Below are 21269 nucleotides of genomic sequence, written 5' to 3'. Positions count from 1 at the left end.
TGGCACTCTCATTGAGTGAGCTAGAGAGGTATTTTATATTGGTTTTAATAGCCGTGTAGCGTTAACGAGAGCTATTTTTACTCACTTCGTATTTTTTTTTGCAACTAAGAGTTCAAATTATATTGGGGCGCTGACTTTTTCAGACTCGAGGTGTCGTGTGGGACGCCTTGTTTTCAATTCATTTTTTTGATGGATTTCATTTGAAACATTAAGTCCCGCTCGTCGAAACAAATTCTTGGAGTCAAGCTGCGCACAAAATTCAACAAAGTAGACTAATTTCCTATAACATTTCAGAGCGAGATAAATGATAAACTATTAGGAAAATTTTCGATAAGGACATTTTTTTTGTTCAAGTCCGTCATTTCACAGCAGTTTTAAACAATTCTTTCTGGACGAAATTGTTCTACTAGGCTATATTATCGATTTTCGCGGTTTTTTTACAGGCGGACTTTGCCACTGACTTTGCTATTTCTGATGATTTTTGTAGCTTGTTTACCAATATTTTTTGTTTGTCATATCAAAATGAAATGGAGTGACGTGTATATTGCTTGCAGGTAGGTTTTATTTGCTCTCAAATGAAGTTTTTGGCAATCATACTAGTGCTGCGTTCTTATGCGATTTGTCTCGACCGATTTTTTGTTTGAGCTTTTTGACTTTTCGTCCTGAAAAACGGAAACAGATAACGCCCGGAGGGCATTAATATCTCTTGGAGGCTCTCGGCTTACAAGACTTTAAGTATGCAATACACCTGAGACATTAATTTATGGTGCAGAGGGCGGTTCTGAGAGTTTGCCCCCCTCACAACCCCACTTCACCGACTCCCCTTTTCACCCCTCATCCCCACCCCCTTTACATCGTTCCACCCGTACCCACCGGTCGTGCTCACCCCACGCCATTTCATTTAAGCTAAAGCTAGCATCCCTAAACCGTAGCTAGCTACTGACAAAGCCAACTGCTCGACATTCGTTTGAGATGTCTTTATGCAAAATATCGCTTGACGGTTTTCGAGCTTTTGTTCTAGAACAGTCTTTAACTTCTCATGTGACGTTGTCTCGCTCCAGTTCTTCATTTTTGTGTGATCTGAATTGCTCTCGTTGTTTGTTGCCAATATAAAAGTGATCGTGAGCAGTTGAGGATTGAAATCCTTTGTAGCGTAGTTGTTAAGATGCCAGACTGCTGTCAAGGAGGTCTCGGGTTCGAACCCCTACCAGGGCGGAGTTTTTACACCCATGAAAAATTTTATAATATACCAGTTATACCTCTAAATTAAATCCTGTTATTCAGGAGCAATTGTCGGTTTGTTTTTAAAAAGCAGTACAAATGAGAAGTGTCAACAGGATGTTCAATTTTTCTCTCGAAGAGAAGCAAGCAATTATTGTAAACGTGTGGTTTTTTTGACATTTCGAATGACTTACGTCCTTGATTCTTTTTGTGTGATCTAAAGTTCTCTCTCATTCTCTCATCTGTATTCTTCAGCACGTATCGGCCCTGCATTCACAATTTCCGCTGCTAAGATATACAAATGAAATGAAATAAAAAAGTGCCCTTTCTTGATGCCATTCGTTTAACCTTGTTTTAATTTAGTATTCGACAACAAGCCTAATGATATTTAGATTTTTTAGTACTTATCTTTTGTGCTCCTATGGATATGCAAGATTAAATTAAATACCTGTTCAAATGATGCTTTTAATTCAATTATTTGGCTTCAAAAACGGTCAATTTCAGGTTACTTTTTCTATCCAGATTTCAAATCCAATTGATGTCATTGGGAATCAATGCCATTTTATGACAATCTGCCTGTTGAGCTTCCCTGATATCAGCTTGCAGCTAATGTTGGATTTGACTTGGTTGGAAAACGGAGTAGACAGTCTTGTTTTTTCCAGAAAATATTTTAAATTGTTTTGCTTCGTTTTGTTCTTCGTTTTCCTTATTTTTCATCCGAGTAGTACATTTTGTTCATGTGAGTACGTCTCGTTGTCTTGGTTAAGTGCCCGTTGAATTCTAATGTTTTTAATCGATCGAATTTATTGATGCATTCAGAAAAAAGTTTTCAAGTCAATCTGCTAAATGAAGCAAAAAGAAAGAGTAGTTTTAGTCAGAGTGTTAGTTAGAGTGAGAGTCAGTGTGTTAGTTAGAGTGAGAGTTAGAGTGAGAGTTTTAGTTTTTGTTAGAAAGACTGTTAGCATATTTTGAGTGGAAGCTAGACAAGTTGGATATAAAAATTTCGTTTATGTGCGACAGTTTCAAAGTTTTGTTTAATCTCGAGCTTCTGCACTTTTTGTTGACGGCCAATACAGTGCACCTAAACATAGCCGAAGTTTTCTTGCTCTGATATTTATTGATTGGTTTGAGTTGTTTGAAACGCAGCTGAGTTTATGAATACAAATGTTGGAACGCACATAATTTTTTTAACCCTGGGAAATGTTTCTTCTGTGGTTATTTCTTTGTCTCAATAGTAGGTCTTTGGCGGATATTATCCGGTAGTCGGCTCCTATGTTGATATACCAACATTTCAAGGAATTTGTAAAGGGTTGGAATAAATAAGCGTTCTAGAAGAAGTGTTGAGCCATATGAAAGCTCATGACGTGTAGATTTGCAAGCTCTATATTTTCAAAAATGCAAATTTGTAGTTTTTTTATTGCTCTCAAGTTTAAAATTTTTGTAAACGTTTAGGTCTTTTTTGTTCAAATTTTTTGCTTGATCATTTTTTGGTCTAGAACATTGTGTGACTTCCCAAGTGACTTTTTCACGCTTCAATTCTTTATTTTGTGTGATTTTAATTGCTCTCATTCAGAAATGAACTTTGTTGCTAATATAAAAGCGATTATGCGCAGTTGATTCTCAAAAAGGTTGTAGCTTGGTGGTTTAGATGTCTGACGGCTATCTTGGAAGTCTCGGGTACGGACCCCTATAAGGCCCGAGTGTTGACACTAAAAAGCTACTCCCCTAAATCAATTTGCACCCGCCTGTTGTTCGAGTGCAATTCATCCGATATCAGTCGGTTTGTTATCTTTTTGCAACCCAGTTTCTTCAAAAAATTTTTAACTCACTGCCTGATTGTTGCAAGCGTTAAAGTTTCTTTAAACGGTGGAAATCGTTTTTTGAGCAGCTGTTTGTTTCAAATACAATTGGATGAAAGTTTTGTAATTAATTTTTGAATTTTAACTTCTGGCATGTTATGAGCGTGAACGAAGTATCAATTATTGTAGTCGTGTCTTTTTATCCAAAATTTTTCGCTTGTTCTTGAGCAAAGTTTGAAGTAGCTATTTCAGTCGACTCTTTTTTATAATTTTTGTTGGTCGCTTGACCAAGTTGACTTTTGCGCCTTCTTAGTTTTTACGTGATTTAAATTGGTGGAATTATACTCCTTTTTTAATGAAAACTTTGATCAAATTGGTGTCAAATTACGTGAGCAAGCTCTCCCGCACGTTAAAACAGGCGATAATCAACGGCACTGAATGAAACAGGCTACTGCAATAAACTCGAGTCATCGCATGTTGTGCGAGAGCAGTACAGCCGACGTTGGTTGGCTTTTTGCGGTTTTTTTTCCATTTAGTTATCAGAACTTCAGTTGAATTAACATTTAAATCTTTTTCATAGCCGCACAGTGATAGCTGGGGCTATTATTGGCCTTCTCTTGGTTTTTATTTTATCGATATTTTTACAACCCTATGACGTCACAATCACTTCAAATCAGCTTTTTGTTCATTCGTTCATGCAATTTCAACTGAATTGCGTGCGTGACGTCATTTTTCACTCTTATTGGAGCTAGTTTTTTCATTGGCGTGATTAAGTTTTTGGTCACGCGTGACTTACCGCACTCTCAAAAGTGAGTTCTGACTCAGAAATTGACTTTTCTGTACTTAAATTCAAAGAGGTAAAGTCAAGTGAGTGCGTGTCACTCTAATCGAAGGTTACTTGAGAGCACCTAATAGAAGCAGTAATCACAAACCAAATTCTTAATCAAAATATAACGTCTCAGTATTTAATAAAGAATTTTTCGGTCTGTTTCTTTTGCTATCCTTTTGAGACTGCAGATCTACAAAGCTATTTTCGGGCAATCTGCCAGATGCGTTATAGATTTTTTGTGAACTGGTTTCTTTGAATCAATAACCAAAAAATTCAATCCAAAATTTTCGTTTTCCAAATTTTGTCTGTTTTGCAGTGGGATTCAGATAAGTTTATAGGTAATTGATTTCGCGTCATTTATTGCATGCTTTAATAGGTGGTCGGATTTGAGGACCTTAGCGACGCAGAAAATGGATTTGTTTTATTTTTAACTGTTTGATCTTAACGACAGTTTTGCATTTTGAGTCAGGGATTAAGGCATGTTTCTTTTAGGTCAGATTTTTATAGATCTAAAATCAGGACTAGCGCCCTGATTATTAGATTGTTGACCTGGGTAGGTGTTGTGTCACAGATGGTGACACAATGAGAGCAGTAATGTAGTATTTTGGTTGATATCATAGCAGTGCTTTTCGAGCTCAGTAGCATTATGTCTTCAATTACTTATGTCTGTTGTCTTTATTATCAATTTCATTAAATTAAGCCATAACACGAAAAATGCAGATGCAGTGCACAGATGTCGCTTTGGTGCATGTTTGTGTGCGAGCTTCAGTTTTGATATGTACTTTTGATATATTAAGTTTTAAAAACGTACTTTTAAGAAGTATGACCGCCCACATGTATGAAAATTGATTTGATTTGCTTTAGTGAGCATTTGGAGCCAGTTTTGTGTTAAAAAACTCCGAATAATTCAAATTGTCTGCATCCTTTTACCAAAAGTGTTCATAAGTATAGAGATATCTTAGAAAACACTTGATTGAAGAACCAACTTCTGGGCATAAGAGTCACTTATACTTCGCAGAACCCTTCTACGTGTTTTTGTTTCAACTCTCGAGCTATGTTCTTTGTAAAATTTTTGAGCACGTAAATCTTAATGAGAAAATCAAGAAAATCAACTGTTTTGGTAAAACCTAAAAAATAAAAAGGTTTTAATTTTCACTTTTGAAAAGCCAAGAAAATCTTTACTAATCCGGTGCCAAGAAACAAAATGCAACTCAAGAGTTAGACTTAAAGTTAGACTTAAGACTCAGACTCAAAGTATTTTTTGGAAAAAAGCTATTTCGAAGATAAATTTAAAAGAACATTTTTCCGATTGCATCTGCATAATGCTTCTGGTGTCCTTTTTGTTTAAAAATAAATTTTTGAATTTAGTTTTTGAAAATGACTTAAAATCAAATATTTTGGAAAAACATCCTGAAATCTCTAGGATATCCACTAGAGGGAATTGTTAATACTTTTCAAAATTAAATTATTTTTTAATTTTCAGGAAACATTTGCAGAATCGTACACATCATATGGTCACGTTAAGACTGAAAAACGCAGGCAGGCACGAATTGAAATTCTGGATGCGGCACTTAATGTTGATTCTAATTTGAAAACAATACTGTTAAAAATACTTTTTAATTTCAGAATGAAAAATGAAGAGAAGGCTGCTGAAGATAAGAACAAAAAACCTGTGAGCTCTAAAAAGCAGCGACGTTTTGAGCGAAAATTGGCAAGTGGGATTCCAAGTGCGACAAGCGACGCCTTTGAGAAGATCAACTACCTTCATCAAGCTGCCGCTTTACTCTCCTACCAAGTGCCAGAATGTCCAGAGTTTGGAAGATACTACATGTACAATGTGAAGCAAATATGTCAGAAAATGTGCTTAAAAGTGGAGCCGGCAGTTAAACATCAATCGTGCAAGTTTTGCTATACATACTTTAAGCCCACTGAAAACACATCACTTAAGATCAGAGAACATGGCAAACGGAAATTCTGTGAAATCAAGTGCTTGACATGTGGAAAAGTGAAACGATATCCTCTAGAAAACATCTCGAAAAAAATGTGAAAAGCAACCATAAATAGAAATTTAGAAAAGTAAAATCATACACTAATGATGGCAGAAAAGGCGGCTGTTATTTTTCTATCACAATTTATGTTTTGTTGAGAAATAATGGCTTCAGTTAGCATGCCACTAGAGAATTTAACGTCTGCCGCCGAATCAAAAAGTACAGAACCCTGCATTGATCATTTATCTGGCGACACTACCCCAGCTAAAAGCTGTGATCAGTCTGAGATGTCGGATAACAAGCACAAAGTTGAGCATGACCTGTCATTCGCAAAACTACCAAACCAAGATACGCCCTCTGAAAAAGATCTGTTTAATGAACTGATGTGTAATAATAAAGAAATTAGCTCTGATATCGATAACGAAAAATGTGCCAGTGGTGTTGCTGGAGATAGTGAACTTAATACTGAGGCTGATAACGATTATGGTGCCAATTGCTCTGAAAACTTCGAGTTCTGCCACCCAAGTTTGGAGAAATTTGCGGATTCAAAAGTTGAGAATTGTCAAGATAAAGAATCCGATGTGCTTGAAATTTCAGCCGAGGCGCTAAATTCAGCCGAACTTGATTCAGAGGCTATCGAATTGGAAGAGAGTGAAATTAGTAGAAAAAATTGCCCGAAAACTTGGGTACTTTCTAAGAATGAGAAGCAAACGGACCCAAAAGTTACTGAAAGTGTATCAGACAATGACGGTCTGAAACGGGGAGAGTTCGCGCTTAAATCAAATAGATGTGGACTATCTGATAACCCGGAGCAAGTTGACCCAAAAAATGCTCAAAATTTAATAAACGTGGAAAGCCAGGAATTCTCTCCGAACAAAAATGTAAGTGAAAAATCAGAAAGCACGAGAAAAGTCGCCAAAAAGTGTCATTCAGGATTAATGCCCGAAACCGCGAACAACCCAGAAGTCATCGAAGAAGCAAATTCGTGCATTGATTCTAAAATTATGGAAAATGTCACTGACCAGTACTCGGATGTAAGTTCTGTTAGTTCTAAATTAAGCTGTACTGTTAAAAGTATAGTAGAAAATGAGGGAGTGAATTCAGATTCTAAAATCGAAGCCCTTGTTTATGAATGTGGGGTTAAAAAATCTGGGAAAAAGGAAAAAGTATCCGATTATGAAATGGAAGATGGAGAAATTCCTTCATCGTCAGAAGATGAGGAAAATTTGGTCACTTCTCAGCCTGAACTGTTTTCTGAAGATCATCCTTTACTCCATGGCTGTGAAGGTCAAGGTGTGAACAAATCTAGAAAACGGAGTTTAGTTGAAATATCATCCGAAAGCGGAGAGGAAAAAGAGACTGCGAATATGGGTTTTGAGGGGGTGTTACCAACTTCGGCAAAATCAAAAAAACGGAAAATTAATTCAATTGTGTACAATGATACTAACGATGACGCTGATGGTGCTCAAAACGAGGAATATTACACCGATGGACAGGCATTTTTCCCGGATTGGGAAGCGGCGAACGACGAAAATATTCTAAATGTTTACAAACGATGTTCGGGTGAAACTGGTGATTGTCAGGTTTCTTCAAGTAGCGAGTATGATGATTTGAGAGATATGTTGAAACGACGCAAAACGAAAAATTCCAAAGACCTCATTTTGGATCAGCAATTAAAACGTAAATTTACTTTCCCAAAAGGGAGGTTAAAAGATTCTCCATCTGATTCTGGGAATGAAATGGATGTGAAAAAGATCTCACCTAAAGAGAAGAAACGAAAAGAGAAAACAAAAGAAGCAATCAAAGAGTTGGAGGAAAGATTGTCGAAGAAATCAAGTAAGGAGAAGAAAAAGAAAAGGTCAGAAAGACCATCAGAATCTTTTGATAGCGATTCAAGCGTTGAAGATGGCAAAGTTTTGGCGAAGAAAAAGTCAAAAAAACTTGAAAAACAGATCAAAAAGAAAATGAAAAAGCTGAGAAAACTGGAAAAAGAACATTCAGAGGATGATACTTCTTCAGTTAAGCAATCTGTAGATGACAAAAATTCTGTCAAGGTGAAAAATTATCCAAATTCTGTGAAAAATTTGTATGTAGAAGAGGCTAAAAAGGCGAAAGTTGATCAGTGTCCCCGAACGAAAGTGGAACCCAATGCTCGCGATTCGTCAAAACGATTGTCATCAAGTTCTAAGAAACCCAGATCAAAAGAGTCCAGCAGTTCGCCGACTGCAGAGTATTTTGTACAAAATGGTTGGGCTAATTTGGATAATTTAATGCAACAATTTGTAGACTTTCAATTCAAAAATTTAGCCCAGTCAATGCAAAATAATCAGACATCTGTAGAAACTTCAATTGTAACTCCTAACGCAGAAGGACCAAAATCTGAAATGTCAATATCTCCCGTTGCGCAGGTTCAATCCCCGGTTATGGCGGGTCCTGAAAGTCTTAACTCTTGTTCTGTACCTCAAAACCACGTTGTTGATCAAATTTTCTCCTTCCAGAACTCAGCTTATTGTAATCAATACCAAATGGAACCGAGTCAGTATCGTTTTGATTTCGATCAGCAAATGGGTTCAAATCGATCTGTGCCTGAAGTTGAGCAAGATTCGCTTTTAGTGGAACCCGATAAACCCAAAACTGAACAAACCCGAACCTTTAATCAAAACTACGACGCTCGGCGAAACTTTGATGTCGGAAAATTTGTCAACAGTAACAATTTGACCGTTTTAACGAAAATTGAATGCGATCTAGAAGAAGGGGAGTTCGGAGAATGCAATGAAAACCCTCATGATGAGAGTTTTGATGTTGAAAAAGAACTAGATCTGTTTTTGGAAACGGCAAGAAATGAAGCCAAGCTTGAGGAAACAGAGAAGTCAGTTGATGATTTTATTCGAGAGCAACGAAAAATTGCTGGCGATCATAACCAGACTGCGTCCTGTGAAGTCGAACACCAGCAACAACTGAGATCATTGCCCAAGAAAGATGTAAACGGTGCTATGTTATGTCAGAACCTACCCGATATCAAAGAAGAACCGGAATATTTTGCAGCCGAGCCCCCACCAGAACCTGTCTTCATGGATAACAGAACCATTGCCATGGAACCACGGCGATTATCTCAATCTTCGAATATTGCAATTACCCTTGACATGCCCGAATTCATATCGCCCACCTTGCATACGCCCAAATCAGAAGACGACGTTTTCTCCCGAGACGTTCGAATCTGTAACCCTACACGTCAATGGGTCCAGGAACCTGTGGGCGTGCTCTCGGAGGAAGAGGCGCGATCATTTAGAGGAAGTCTCAACGACATCGAATCATGTTCGGAATCGATTGTTGACGAACCACCGTCAACGATTCCACAAGTTGAAGCTAACTACAAAATCGCCAAGGCTTGCTTGAAACCGCAAACTCAATTCGAGAACCAGGAATCGTCAAGCCCAAGTCATGGCTTCCAAAGTCTTATTCGATCACCGCAGAAAGAAATGGAGTTTGCGAATATCGCATGCAATATGGGTTCTTTGCATGATCAAGTCACTGGCTTGGTTAACGCAGATGTCAGCAATATCAACGCAAGTGAAATTGAAATTCCAGAAAATATACGCTCATTGTTTGCTGGAGAACCGGAGTGCGAAAATAGAAATTTAACGTCTGTTGATATTCTAGCAAGCCTGAAATCAAATTTGGCGAAACCAACTGATGACCAAATGGCCGAAAACGATTCTCCTGAAATTGCAAATGATTCATCGAAAGAACAGCATCGAGGAACTTACGAGCCCTTCTTTAAGAACCCGAGGATTAAGAAATTCGCAGACGAGCAAATCAGTTTGAGCGGATTGCCTGACCCGCGGTTGCTAGCTATGAACAGAAAATTAAGAGCTTCGAATTTCAGAAAGGATTTGAAAAGAGTTAAAAGATGGAACAACGACATAGAAATTGAAAGGGTTCGGAGGCCCTTACGGAAGATCAAACCAATTAAACTACTAGATGGAGACGTTGATGATTCCTCAGAACAAAGGAAACCAGGCCCCTCACGATCCCAGCATGCAGTCCAACAATTTTCCTCAAGTTCTTATGAAGATACTTCGGTTCAAAATTACCAAACCCAATCGCTTAATTATCAGCAACCAGATACGAGTCCAATTGCTCATCAACAGCAATCAAGTGTCCAAGATCAAAAACAACCCCCTCCAAGCAACAAATTACCTCATCGCCGAAGCCCAGGGGCATATTCGGGAACGTATGACACCCGCTATGTCCCACTTGACTGGATCGATCCCGATGAACCTCCTTTTGACCCTAGAACCAATAGTGCTCTTATATTAATGAGATTTCTAGTAACTGATTTTTGGGCTACCCAATTTGTCATTGACGATTTTTGGGTTCAAAATGACAATGATGACGAAGATAACTCTCTCTTAGTGCAACCTGATTTAACCAGCCGACTATTTCCAAACCCATCAATTCGAAACTCGTTCCACCCTGAAAAGCAATCATCCGGTAGTTTTAGGCCGGAATTCTCGCCAACTTACATTTCACCCACAAGCGCTCCTCCCAATTATAGCCTGAACAATTTAAGTGCACCTCAGCCGGCGTTAGATCCTCGACTAGCTTCAGCAAGAGTCGTTCCAAATCAACCGAAACGGTTTCCTACTGAATCTAGTGGTGTGAACAACTTTGATGCACCAATAAACATGGTAGGAACTTCTATGGGTGATGAAGGACATAGACGGCCTGGAGATACAGATTATCGACAAATAAACAAACAACCAACTTCTATAACCCCAAATTCGCTCGCTTCAGTTCCCCATTTCCCAACCCCTCGACACATTCCAGCTGCGACCTCGGCAATTCTACCACCTTCGAATGCACTTAGTCCATTTATTCAAGACGCATCAATGTTAATAGGAACCCCTCTTATAATGCCGAACCAGGACGTTGACTTGAGAACCATGCATCAACAACACACCCTGTCAACCGAGCGTCCAGATGCTCTACCAGTGACGCATTTCCCTGATTTCCCACCCCCGGTAGCGCCTCAATTCCCCTTGCTAACCCAAGAGCCTCCGCCATCATTTTCTCACCCGCCTCCAGAACCCCTTATTGCGTCGGAACCTCCCCGCTTAACATTAACGACAAGCGGCTCGAGATCTCACGTCACATCAAATTTGCAACCAACAACCAGGAAACTAAGCAGTTACAACCCGAAACCAAGAGAAAAACCAAAAGTATCAAATCAAACACCAGAATTTGTGAACGCAGATGATTGTTTTGGAGATGTTGATATGCGGCAGAACAAACCATCGTCTGTAATTCCTGTATCTCTTAGTACTGAATTAGTTTCTACGGCAACAACTGTAACGTCTAAGAAGAATCCACTCGCTCCCAAATTTGACACATTATCGCCACCTGCACAACTTCCAAACTCAAGTGCGGACAATAGTGAAGTTGTGACACCGGTTGCTGAAAATTCAGAATCAGTTGTTGAAAAAGCGCCACCTGAGCCGAAGAAGCCTAAAAAGAATCCATTAATGCCAGTTTTTAGCTGACATCAAACTTAGGATGTAAAAATTGATTATAGTGTACCAATTTCTGTTAGATTTTTATTTATTTGAATACTAGGGGCTAGGCAGCTTTTGCTGTTGCTGAAAAATTCTGTATTTATTAATTTCCTCAATTAACGCTGGCTGACAAAATTGTTATTCTAACACAATTTTAAGAAATGAGTGAGTCTTTATGCGAATCACGATACTCAAAACGTACATATTGCATAAACTCGCTTACATCGAAAATTTTAACATGTCCTTGACTTTTTGTGTTTTGCGGGATTTGAATTGCTCTCTAATGCAGGTTGCATTAGAATCGAGCCCCAGCCAGTGGTTCCAGAGCAATTCTTTGCGGTAGTGGATAATGGTTAATCATTCAATGGGTATTGAGTTTGGAGACATAACTAGAAATTTGTCTTTTTTGTAATTTGACGTCTAAGTCCTCTTTTGTTGAAACGTTGAGTAGCTATAGAACTATTCTCGACAGTAAGCAATATAAACAGTGCGATAATTTGTCAGTACCTATTATAACAAACTAAATGAGACACCCAGGCCTCAATTAAAACATGATAGCAAGTTATCTTTGATGTTTTCTATATACGCATCTTCTAGATTAAACGTCATGTCGTTTGACCTTTGAATAACTTTGAATAATTATTGGAATTTGTCAAACTTGTGAAATGACTTACTGTTGACTTAAAGTTCTAATATTTACTTAATAAGACCCATCTTCTTTCTTATCTGAAGATTCCAATGACTGTTCGAACGGTTTCGCTGTCAACCAGATTGATTCCGTTTGGTCCTCAGATATTGCAAGATATGGCGTTTCGATTCTCAACTTAATTGCCATTTGAGGTTCTTGTTGAGGCATTGGTACGGTTCGCGCATTATTAGCTCTAAAAATTGGTTGACATGATTCAAGTTGTATCACTAAAGTCACAATGATAACGTGTTCAACTGTATCGCGTCTCGTAACAGTTAGGCATCATCATAGTATGAAATGATGTCTTGTGTGGGAATACCTAGTAATAGCCTGTCTTGTTCTCGATCGACACTCTAGTACTGCCATTAAGGATTCTCGTAGTACTAGCGGCATATAAAGGTCTGTCTGGAGAAAATTTGGGATCAATGTAGCAAATTAAGTGGTCTGGCATACAGAGGCGTTCGGAGGCATATAGCTTTAACGTCGGCGTACAAAAGTGTTAGCAAGCAAACGGTCACTCATTTTTGCCCTCTTTTTATTCGTCTCGAACATTTGTTTGTGTCTCATATATATGCCAATTTGTTACTAATAATGAAAAATTTGTCGCTTGTCTCTTTTTTGTCCTACGTAATCTATCAAAACTTCGGTGTAGATGTTTAACTGCTCCATATTTTGGGCATTTGATTAGGCTTCATCTTGACGCCTTCCAAGATTTCCTCTTGCGTCACACATCCTCCTGCACGTCCCATAACTCGTCCGCTTTCAAGTAGACCAATTCCGGCTGTTGCTAGGGCCCCTACATGGCTCTTTTGACTTGTCGGCTCATCTAATTTGGTTGGTATAAATGTCTGGCCGTTTCGCTTGGCATTAACACAACTTCATGTCTGGACTTCTTAACTTGTGTTTATCTCAACATCCAATCGACATTGTACAAAGTTGAGTTTGTGTGAAATTGATGAGGCGTTTAATGAGCATGTGACATGACTTCTGACTTTGTGAGCAATTGAATGAAGAAATTTAGATCAAAAACTGGACTGGTTCAAACTTTTTGGTTTACAGTATATTTGCATCCTCATTAAAGATGATTACTTTTTCTAGGATGCCGCATTGTTCATTTTAATAAAAATGAGTTGTTAGTGATGATTCCCATTGTTTCGCAAGGTCGAAGACGACAAAACGTAAGACTAAACCTGTAATAGGAGTTAAATCTGATGATCAATCAGCTATTCAAAATTGTCCCTCAAAAATATAAGACCGGTGGCATATCATGCTTCGATCAGAACTAAACGGCAGGTCAGTTGATATTCATCCGCAAAATGAAATTGAGAAAAATTCTTTGCCCAAATCACATCCTCATTTGCGTATAGCTCTAAGTGCAAGTGATTTGAAGAGCATTTGTTCTTTATTCCTTACAATGAGAAACATTTGGAGAAGCTTTCAACTATTAACCGGAGCAATATCAACTGCACAACGGTTACTACAATATCGGGTGTTAGTTGCGACTGACTGAGCCTTTCGCTCAAACTTTTCAACTCGATACTTCATCCAAAACTTGAATAACGTTGCTCGAAATATCACTTTCCTGCAGACCATGCGTCATGGCAGTGATAATAGACAGAAAAATAATTAGGTACTTGGGAAACATTTACCTCGAAAGAGAGGGGAGTCATATTCAACATTTGAATAACTATTAGAATTTACCATATTTTTGAAATAAACTTATTGTTGATTTAAAGTTCTCTTATTTACTTAAAGAAGCCTCATCATCACTCGAAAAAACTGTTATCTTATTGATCAGTTCAATTAATCATTATAATACTTAAGTTTAGTAAATCAGCACCCGAAGTAGATTGTCGCCCAGCTCTGAAGATCCACTAGAAAATCTTGAAACCTTAACATATGTTGTAAGGATTCAAAAATGCGTGACATGCAAATTGATGTCATTAGACATGCCTAATTTTTATCATTAAATACAATAATGTAAAAGAAGGCTAAGTTTTTGAAATTAAAACATTGCTGTGCCTTGATTTAAATTGTGAAAGAATGTTACTTAATGGTAAAAAAAGGGAAGTAAAATAAGAGAATATAAGAAAAAAAATTAAATTAACGTGTCGGGTGATGATATCATTTGGTTCCTAATAGTTTGTTAAGAGCCACGAAATAGAGTCAAAGAGAAGTCTTCGTTGCCGACTTGATGAGGTTTTTCATCTAAATTCTTTTCAATTTGTTCATTCTCAGAGCTAAAAGTTCTTTGTTGCCATGTTAGAGCGGTGGAGTAGAAACATGGTAAGAGCTATCAGATTCCCCCCAATTGCGCCTGCCTTTTTGCAATCGACCGTCAAATTAAATACAATTCAGTTATCTTAAAACCAACCGTCGCCAAACAAGTTTTTTCAATTGAGCAATCAAATGCATGGGGTGAGTTGATCCACTACTCTAACATGGCGATATTGAATTTCTAGCTCTGACTTGCATTCAAATTACTCGAAAGGATAATTTTTAGAGCAAAAGATTAGGGGATCACCATACACGTGGAAGGGAAAAAAGCTTTTTTCCTCAGTTTAGTTGTTTGGATTTATTGTTTAAAAGAGGAATTCAGCTAAACATACAACTTTTGAATTATTCGGCGCACAAGAAATTGCATGTCAAGTTTGTCCTGCGCTATTTTTCTCGAAATTTTTAGAAAGATTTTTGCTGCAATTAAACTCCTGATGCTTTCATGATTTTGAAAATGAAATAAAAGGCTATCTTTGATATCTTAGAGGCGCTAGATATCTCTTTGTGTTTAATGCCGTTGGTGCCTGGAGTATCCCAAAAATTCGTTGAATTCTGTGGCCATTTGTATTATTCAAGAGCTTCAAGATTTTGGTAAATTTTGTGCTAAAATGAAATGGCAGTCTATCTTTTATCATTTCTTTTCAGTTGTATAGGTTACGTGACTCTGAGAAAATGTATTATTAATCAAAATTGCGCAGTGATTTGCGATGTGAGCCAGAATTTGGATTTACTTTAGCAGAGTCCCCTAACCTTGCTTGATTTTTACTTTTCGCGAGTTTCAAAATCGGGCGTTTTAAAACTGACCTGGCCTTTTAAAACGTGCATGTAATTTTACAAATTTATGGATATTAAAATTTCAGTGGCATTTCAAGCATGATTTCTTTGTGCGCTAAAAATGCTGGTCATCATATTGCTGTAGGACTTTCAAAACTTGAAAATTTTGGTGGAGAATTTTGCATCTCTGGGTGAAAACCTAAAATTTTGAAGCACAGCAGTGTTCGAAGGTATCTAATCAAATTGTTATTTTTAAAATGAGATTTTTTCAGATTATAAATAGAAATTTATATATATGACTGTTTCTTCGAGCTAAAAATATGCCAAAACTGAAATAATTGCGACTTTCGCTAGAAATCTTTTAATCGATGATATCCATTTTAAAATGAACGGTTTTTCGTTACTTCTAGTGAGTGGCTGAAGTGCTAATAGCTCGGAAAGTATCATAATTTGTATCTCGTTGTTTCAAAAATAATGACCTCATTTTCCCAACACCTTGCATCGAAAATGTCATTAAAACACGATATACACACTTTTCAGTGGCCTATTCTTTATCCATCCATATTTACTAGAATTGGTTAATTGCCTAAAATCTTCATTGATAATATCTTTCCATGATGCCAACTTTCCGTTAATTTCAGTGTAGCATGCCATATAATGCCATTAACAGTTTGCAGAATCTTATCACCAATACAACATACGAACGCGAAATAGTTGCCAATAAACAAAATCACAAGTCACAAAAGGATGAAACGACAGAAAAGTTTGATAAATTGGACACGTTTCCTCGAGAAAATAACACGTGGGACAAAAACGGACATGTGTTAGTTATACCGAACCCGGAACCAGTTTCAAGGCATCAAAACATTCCTAAAGTACACAAACGGGCAACATACAAATATTCAGCCTTGATCACAAAGAACGCGCAAGCAAACCACCAAGATATGCTTAGAAGTAGAAAGCGTAGCGCAGAATGTATTAGCACTAAAACTGGGCTTGATTTGGAAGTACCCCAGAAACAGAAACGAAGTACGAAAAAGGACTTGGTGTCTCAAACGAATCGAATTGGCCATTCGGGGGATAATTTTTCGCAAAATAATCGGCATGAAGTTGAAACTGAAAAATTGCCAAATCAAAGTGAATCGAAACCAGGCGGACATATCAACTGCTCTAATGAAAAATCACCTGGAAGTTGCTCAAGTGTTGAAATTGTAAATGAAACGAGTTTTATCAAATTGAAGAAAGTTGATTTTACCCAAGTGCTAAAAAGGGCATCTTTAATAAAAGAATCCAATTTGCGCTCCGATTCTAATAAGTACAACAGCTCTAAATTTGACCGACAGAATGAGAAAACTAAAAAGTCGATATCGAAATCTGGGGCGATTCAAATTTTAGAAAAACCGAATAGAACTGAGCACAATTTCGCAACTCAAAGTCTATCTGAAATTAGTCCCAATGGTAGTAAAACTTTTCAAAAAGTGGACTTAGAGCGATCTTGTACGTCTCCAATCGTTTGCCACGTGGTTCCAGATCTGTCCAAAATTGTGACCTCTGCAAAAGTTAAACAACAAATTGTTGATTCTTATTCAGATTTTGTGTCAAAAGTACAATTTGTTCCCTATGTCAGAAAAACAAAGTCAGAGGCTGAGAAAAGTGCGGCGTTAAGTTCGAAGGAACCCAAATTCGAAACATTGCCAGATGATTTCTTCGAATTTCTAGCTGATAAATCAAAAAGTTTCGACGTTGGTGCTCAAATGGAGGAACCGCAATGGCAGAAAACAGCGATTCATAATTCAAAAACTTACGACGACACAAGTTCGTCGAGAATTCTGCCGCTCTCTGATCAAGCTCTAACTCAAGCTCATTTGTTAGGTCTGGCACTGAGCAAACCTTCGACTAACCGAAAGTCCTCTTACGCCGTTGATTTCAAACTGTGCGTTGTCGAATGGTTGGTCGAGAACAACATGAACATGGCAGCGACTGCAGAGAAATTTCAAATTAACAGGAAACAAGTTTATAGTTGGTATAAAGACAGAGAGAAGTTGAGATTGTGGGCTGCTAAGAATATCAACTCGGGCAGCAATTCTAAAGGACCCACAAGGCGGTTGGTTAACAAAGGTAAGGAAGCTCTTCAATTTCCTTTTTATGTTTGAACTACTAGTTTTTATTTTTGAACTACCTTTCGGACCCCAGCTTCGTGGTGGTGGGGGTCTAGATTTTCAACTGTTTTTTTGTTTGGTCAATTTTGGCCGACAGAATTGAGTGGTATCATTAGAAAGGCCGTCAATTGTATAATATCAAATAGAAAAGAATTTTTGTAATTTGCTCTTTTTCGAGGAGTTATTGAGGTTAGAAGTTTTGTGAACGTTTGCCTGATTTCGGTTGTTTTGTTTTGTTTTCCCTAATTAATTGCTCTCGAACGAAGTTTGACGCAATTGTTGTAAACTTGTTGGTTTTTTAATGCAAAATTCTCGCTTGACCATTTTTGTGCTTTTGTTCTATATCATTCTGTGACTTCTCAAGTAACTTTTTTACGCTAAACTTCTTCATTTTTCGTGACTTCAATTGCTCGCATTGTGAACTGAAATTTGTTGCTAATATAAAAGTGATTGGTAGCGGTGGCGTAACAACGCCGTTGTAGCTTAGTGGTTATGATATCTAACTGCTATCTTGGTGTTCGGGGTTCGAATCAATATCAGGTCCGAGTTTTGCACCAACAACATTTCTAAGTGTGCTCCTAAATCTAATTGTCCCGGCCTGTCGTTCGAGAGCAATTCAACAGACGTTAGTCGGTATGTTCTTCGCTCAAATTTTGATCAGTTCTGGTAAATATCATAAAATTGTTAACGATAGTATTATTGGTTTTACCGTCATAGTTAGTGGTGAGTTGCTGAACTGTTTGATCAACTTTTGTAGCTAAAATTTTGGCTAATTTCCGGAAATTTGGCATTTGTCATGAAAAATTGGATTCAAATATTCTGCCTTAGCCCACTTAGTCAAAATTTGCGGGGAAATAAAAACCTAAAAATTGCAGACGCAATATTTTACTCAGATCAAGGCTATTTCTACCTCCGCTTCCTAAGAATGTGTTATAAAACTACTATTGCCAGCGAATCTAGATTAACCTAAAATATATCTTTTAAATGATAAATGAAATTTGTGTCAAATTTGCCGTTTCCCATTTTTATTAGTTCTACTGACACTGACTATTTGATAAAAGATTGCAGTGATCTGTTTTTACTTTTGTCTGCTTCTTCTTTTTGTTGACTTGCTATTTAACCTCGGTAATGACTTGTGTCATATACTTTGTGAATCAGACAAAACAAAACACACTTGTTCATGCTTTATAATGCCAGCGCTTAGGAATACTTCCCTTGACATATTTCATATTGTTAAAATCTGTTTAGTTTTTAGTCTCTGAGTCTCACTATTGGCAGATCTCATTGTTTCTTGAAATTGTGACAAAATTGAATCTTTTAAAGGTTCAGGTTTAGAGCTAATTTTGTTTTTACTTTGGAACCCTTCATTTTGAAAAGAGATCAGATTTCAGTGAACTTCGTTGCTTGCGTGCTTTGATTGTTTGTTTTGCTACATTATCCCCTGGATTCAGCTGCACGAAATTTTTTACGTGCTTTCTAATAGGTAATTTTTATTGTCTAAAGTTTTCGAAGTACTAATTACGCATTTTAACGGATTTATGTGGCCTATTTTGATTTTCAAAGAGGTTTGTGTAATGCTATCTCTTGTCTTTTTACTTGGTCTCTCATGTTTTCTTTAATTTTGGTGTGTACCGTCGAAGTTTCTGTTTTGTAAATTGTTTCATAATATCTTAATTTTTTCTCTCATCTAGTCAATAGTTTGTTTTTAAAAACTGTTCTCAGAATTTTAAAAAAACTGCTCTAAAAATGACCTCTTTATTGCTGTTTGTTTAGTGTTTGTATTGATGTATGCTATGTTTTAGAAGTTGTTCTTCTACGAATACTAAAAGTCAGGTTTTCAGTTTGTTTGTTCTTGGGATTGTAATTCAGAATTTGTCCTTCTATGTTTTTTTTATTTCGTCGAGATTTTTTTTAACGACCGTTAACAATTTTTTTAAGTCTCATTCTTTTCATTTGTCTAAGTTCTAAGAGGCTCCGTCTAGTTATCGAAAACGGTTTGCAAATATAATACAAAGTGACTAGGATCTTTTCCGTTTTGCCCCCACCCTCATCTCAGTGGGTACATTATTTTTTCGTTATATAACGGTAGGAGAGGTGTGTTGGCAATGAATAATGTATGCGGTGATAAAAAAGGAAAAGATCAATTTTTTTTATCTCTGTAGCCATCTTAGATATATTATATAGATCAATTTTTCACGAAAAGGTTTTGTTACTAGATAAAACCAAATAAAATGGAAGATGCTTTTTGATGTTCTTTTTCTGCTCCGGTTGATCTAACATCCGTTACAGGTTTTGCTAGCCATTCTGCTCAGAAGTTGTCATTTTGTTGTTTTTAGACAGCTCTAATTTTCCGAGGGTAGCAAATAATATGCATCCACTAAGCTGGGCTTACAAACTGAAAATATCCAAATAAGGTTATTAGTTGCTCTCGATCGAACCATAAAGCAATTATTGTAAACGTGCGTGTCTTTTTATGCAAAGTTTTCTCTTGACCGTTTTGTTCTAGAACTTTTTATCGATTTGTTTTCTCGGGTGACTTTTCGCGCTTGACTTTTTCACTGTTTTGAGTGATTTGATTTGCGAGCATTCAGAAGTTAAGTCTGTTGCTAAAATAAAATTGCTTGTGAGAGATAACGGTGCTTAGCCCGTGTAGCCTAGTGTTGAGAAGTTTTCTGTCTTCAACAATTATCGGGAGGTCGCGGGTTCGAAACCCCTCCCCTCCAGTCAGACGTTTTCTTTTGCATCATAAAACTTTCTCTAGCCTAGGCCCCCTTCTAAATTGTTTGCCTCGCCGGTCGTTCCAGAGAAATTCGTCTGACGTTAGCCGGTTTATGTTCGATTTATGTTATATTCTCCAAGGAAACAAAATACGCTTATAAATGAGGTTATAATTGTTTCAGCTGAGTGGTCTAGATACAAAGAACTGGACGAGCGTCTTTTCAACAGATGTGTAACTGTAGACAATTTAATCACAGTCTCAAATGAAGCATTGAGGAAGGCTGCTACTGAGGAGGCACATCTTTTGGGATATAAAGATTTCAAAGCATCTTATCCTTGGTTGACAATGTGGAAAGAGCGAGTGAGGAAGCGGTACAACTTGAAAGTTGTAATCAAGAACAGAAATATTATCCAATGGGAGAAGGAAAAGTTAAATTAACAAGGTTTATGAATGTATGTACAATTTTCTGCTTTAATTTTTGAAATTTCTCAAAGTACTTTTTGTTTTCAAAAAATTTTTCATTATTTTTGCTGTTTGCTTGTTTTGAGTAATATCTAAAAAGAATTAAAAAAAAACAAAGTCACACAAAACACTTTTCGATAAGGTTGCGCTCAATAAAATTCTGCGGCGTAATGACGGGATTTTCCGTAGATGCGAATGCAATTTTTTAACCCATGAGAAACGAATATATCAGGTGATAAGCATTTTCAGTACTTGGAACACAAAAAATGGCATCATCGCTCCGCGAAACGGAGCAAGAGTTGTTTTTTTTAATAAAAACCTGATTTCCCGTGATCAAACAATAGATTTAAATCCTCCCTTAATACCAAAACGGTGTCCAATTTTTAAATCCCTTTTTACTTAACTCAGTTTTTAATCTAAGCATGATTTAGCACCACCAGTATTTAATCCGTACAATTTGTTACCCCCGGTTTTAAGGCGCTCTCGATGAGAGTATTTAGGGGTGTTAGACCACTAATGTAGAGATTAAAAGTGGGATGAAATGAAGATTTGTAAATTGTGTTCCCTAAATCTCGCAGCCTATAATTTTACCCCAAATTTAATTTCTGGTTTAATTGCTCAAACTTGAGAGAAACTAAGAGGCTTTGTAAAAAAAATTAGAAAAACTTTAGAAAATTAGAGCAATTAAGTTGTTGCCTCAGCTTTACTGCCTTGTACCGAAAGTTTCTTCGCAATGCGCTCTTCCATGAAAACCAAATTTAATTTAAATTTCTCAGCGTCAAAGGAAACACTTTCAAA

At 37.1% G+C, this 21269-nt stretch overlaps 3 protein-coding genes across 3 annotated transcripts in view; all 3 read left to right on the top strand.

Moving 5' to 3' along the window:
• The window catches only part of LOC142349543 (coatomer subunit zeta-1-like), a 116062-nt gene that overhangs the window by 77534 nt on the left and 17259 nt on the right, over positions 1-21269 (top strand). The window lies entirely within an intron of this gene.
• LOC142349047 (uncharacterized) lies at positions 5477-5896 on the top strand. Its single transcript, XM_075400459.1, has one exon. It carries the CDS (start codon positions 5477-5479, stop codon positions 5894-5896), a length of 420 nt encoding a protein of 139 aa, XP_075256574.1.
• Positions 15753-20539, top strand: LOC142349928 (uncharacterized). Its single transcript, XM_075401784.1, has 2 exons — positions 15753-17249; positions 20191-20539. Exons 1-2 carry the CDS (start codon positions 15779-15781, stop codon positions 20445-20447), a joined length of 1728 nt encoding a protein of 575 aa, XP_075257899.1. The 5' UTR covers positions 15753-15778; the 3' UTR covers positions 20448-20539.

Source organism: Convolutriloba macropyga, chromosome 11, assembly GCF_964194025.1.
Source record: "Convolutriloba macropyga chromosome 11, txConMacr16.3, whole genome shotgun sequence".
Classification (NCBI taxonomy): Eukaryota; Metazoa; Xenacoelomorpha; order Acoela; family Convolutidae; genus Convolutriloba; species Convolutriloba macropyga.
The sequence above is the reverse complement of the archived record's forward strand: the minus strand, read 5'-3'. Positions and strand labels throughout refer to the sequence as shown.

Coding starts and splice junctions, on each gene's coding strand:
- LOC142349047 (XM_075400459.1), top strand. CDS start 5,477: ATGAAAAATGAAGAGAAGGCTGCTGAAGATAAGAACAAAAAACCTGTG.
- LOC142349928 (XM_075401784.1), top strand. CDS start 15,779: ATGCCATATAATGCCATTAACAGTTTGCAGAATCTTATCACCAATACA. Junction 17,250..20,190: donor AAGGCGGTTGGTTAACAAAG/GTAAGGAAGCTC, acceptor TAATTGTTTCAG/CTGAGTGGTCTAGATACAAA.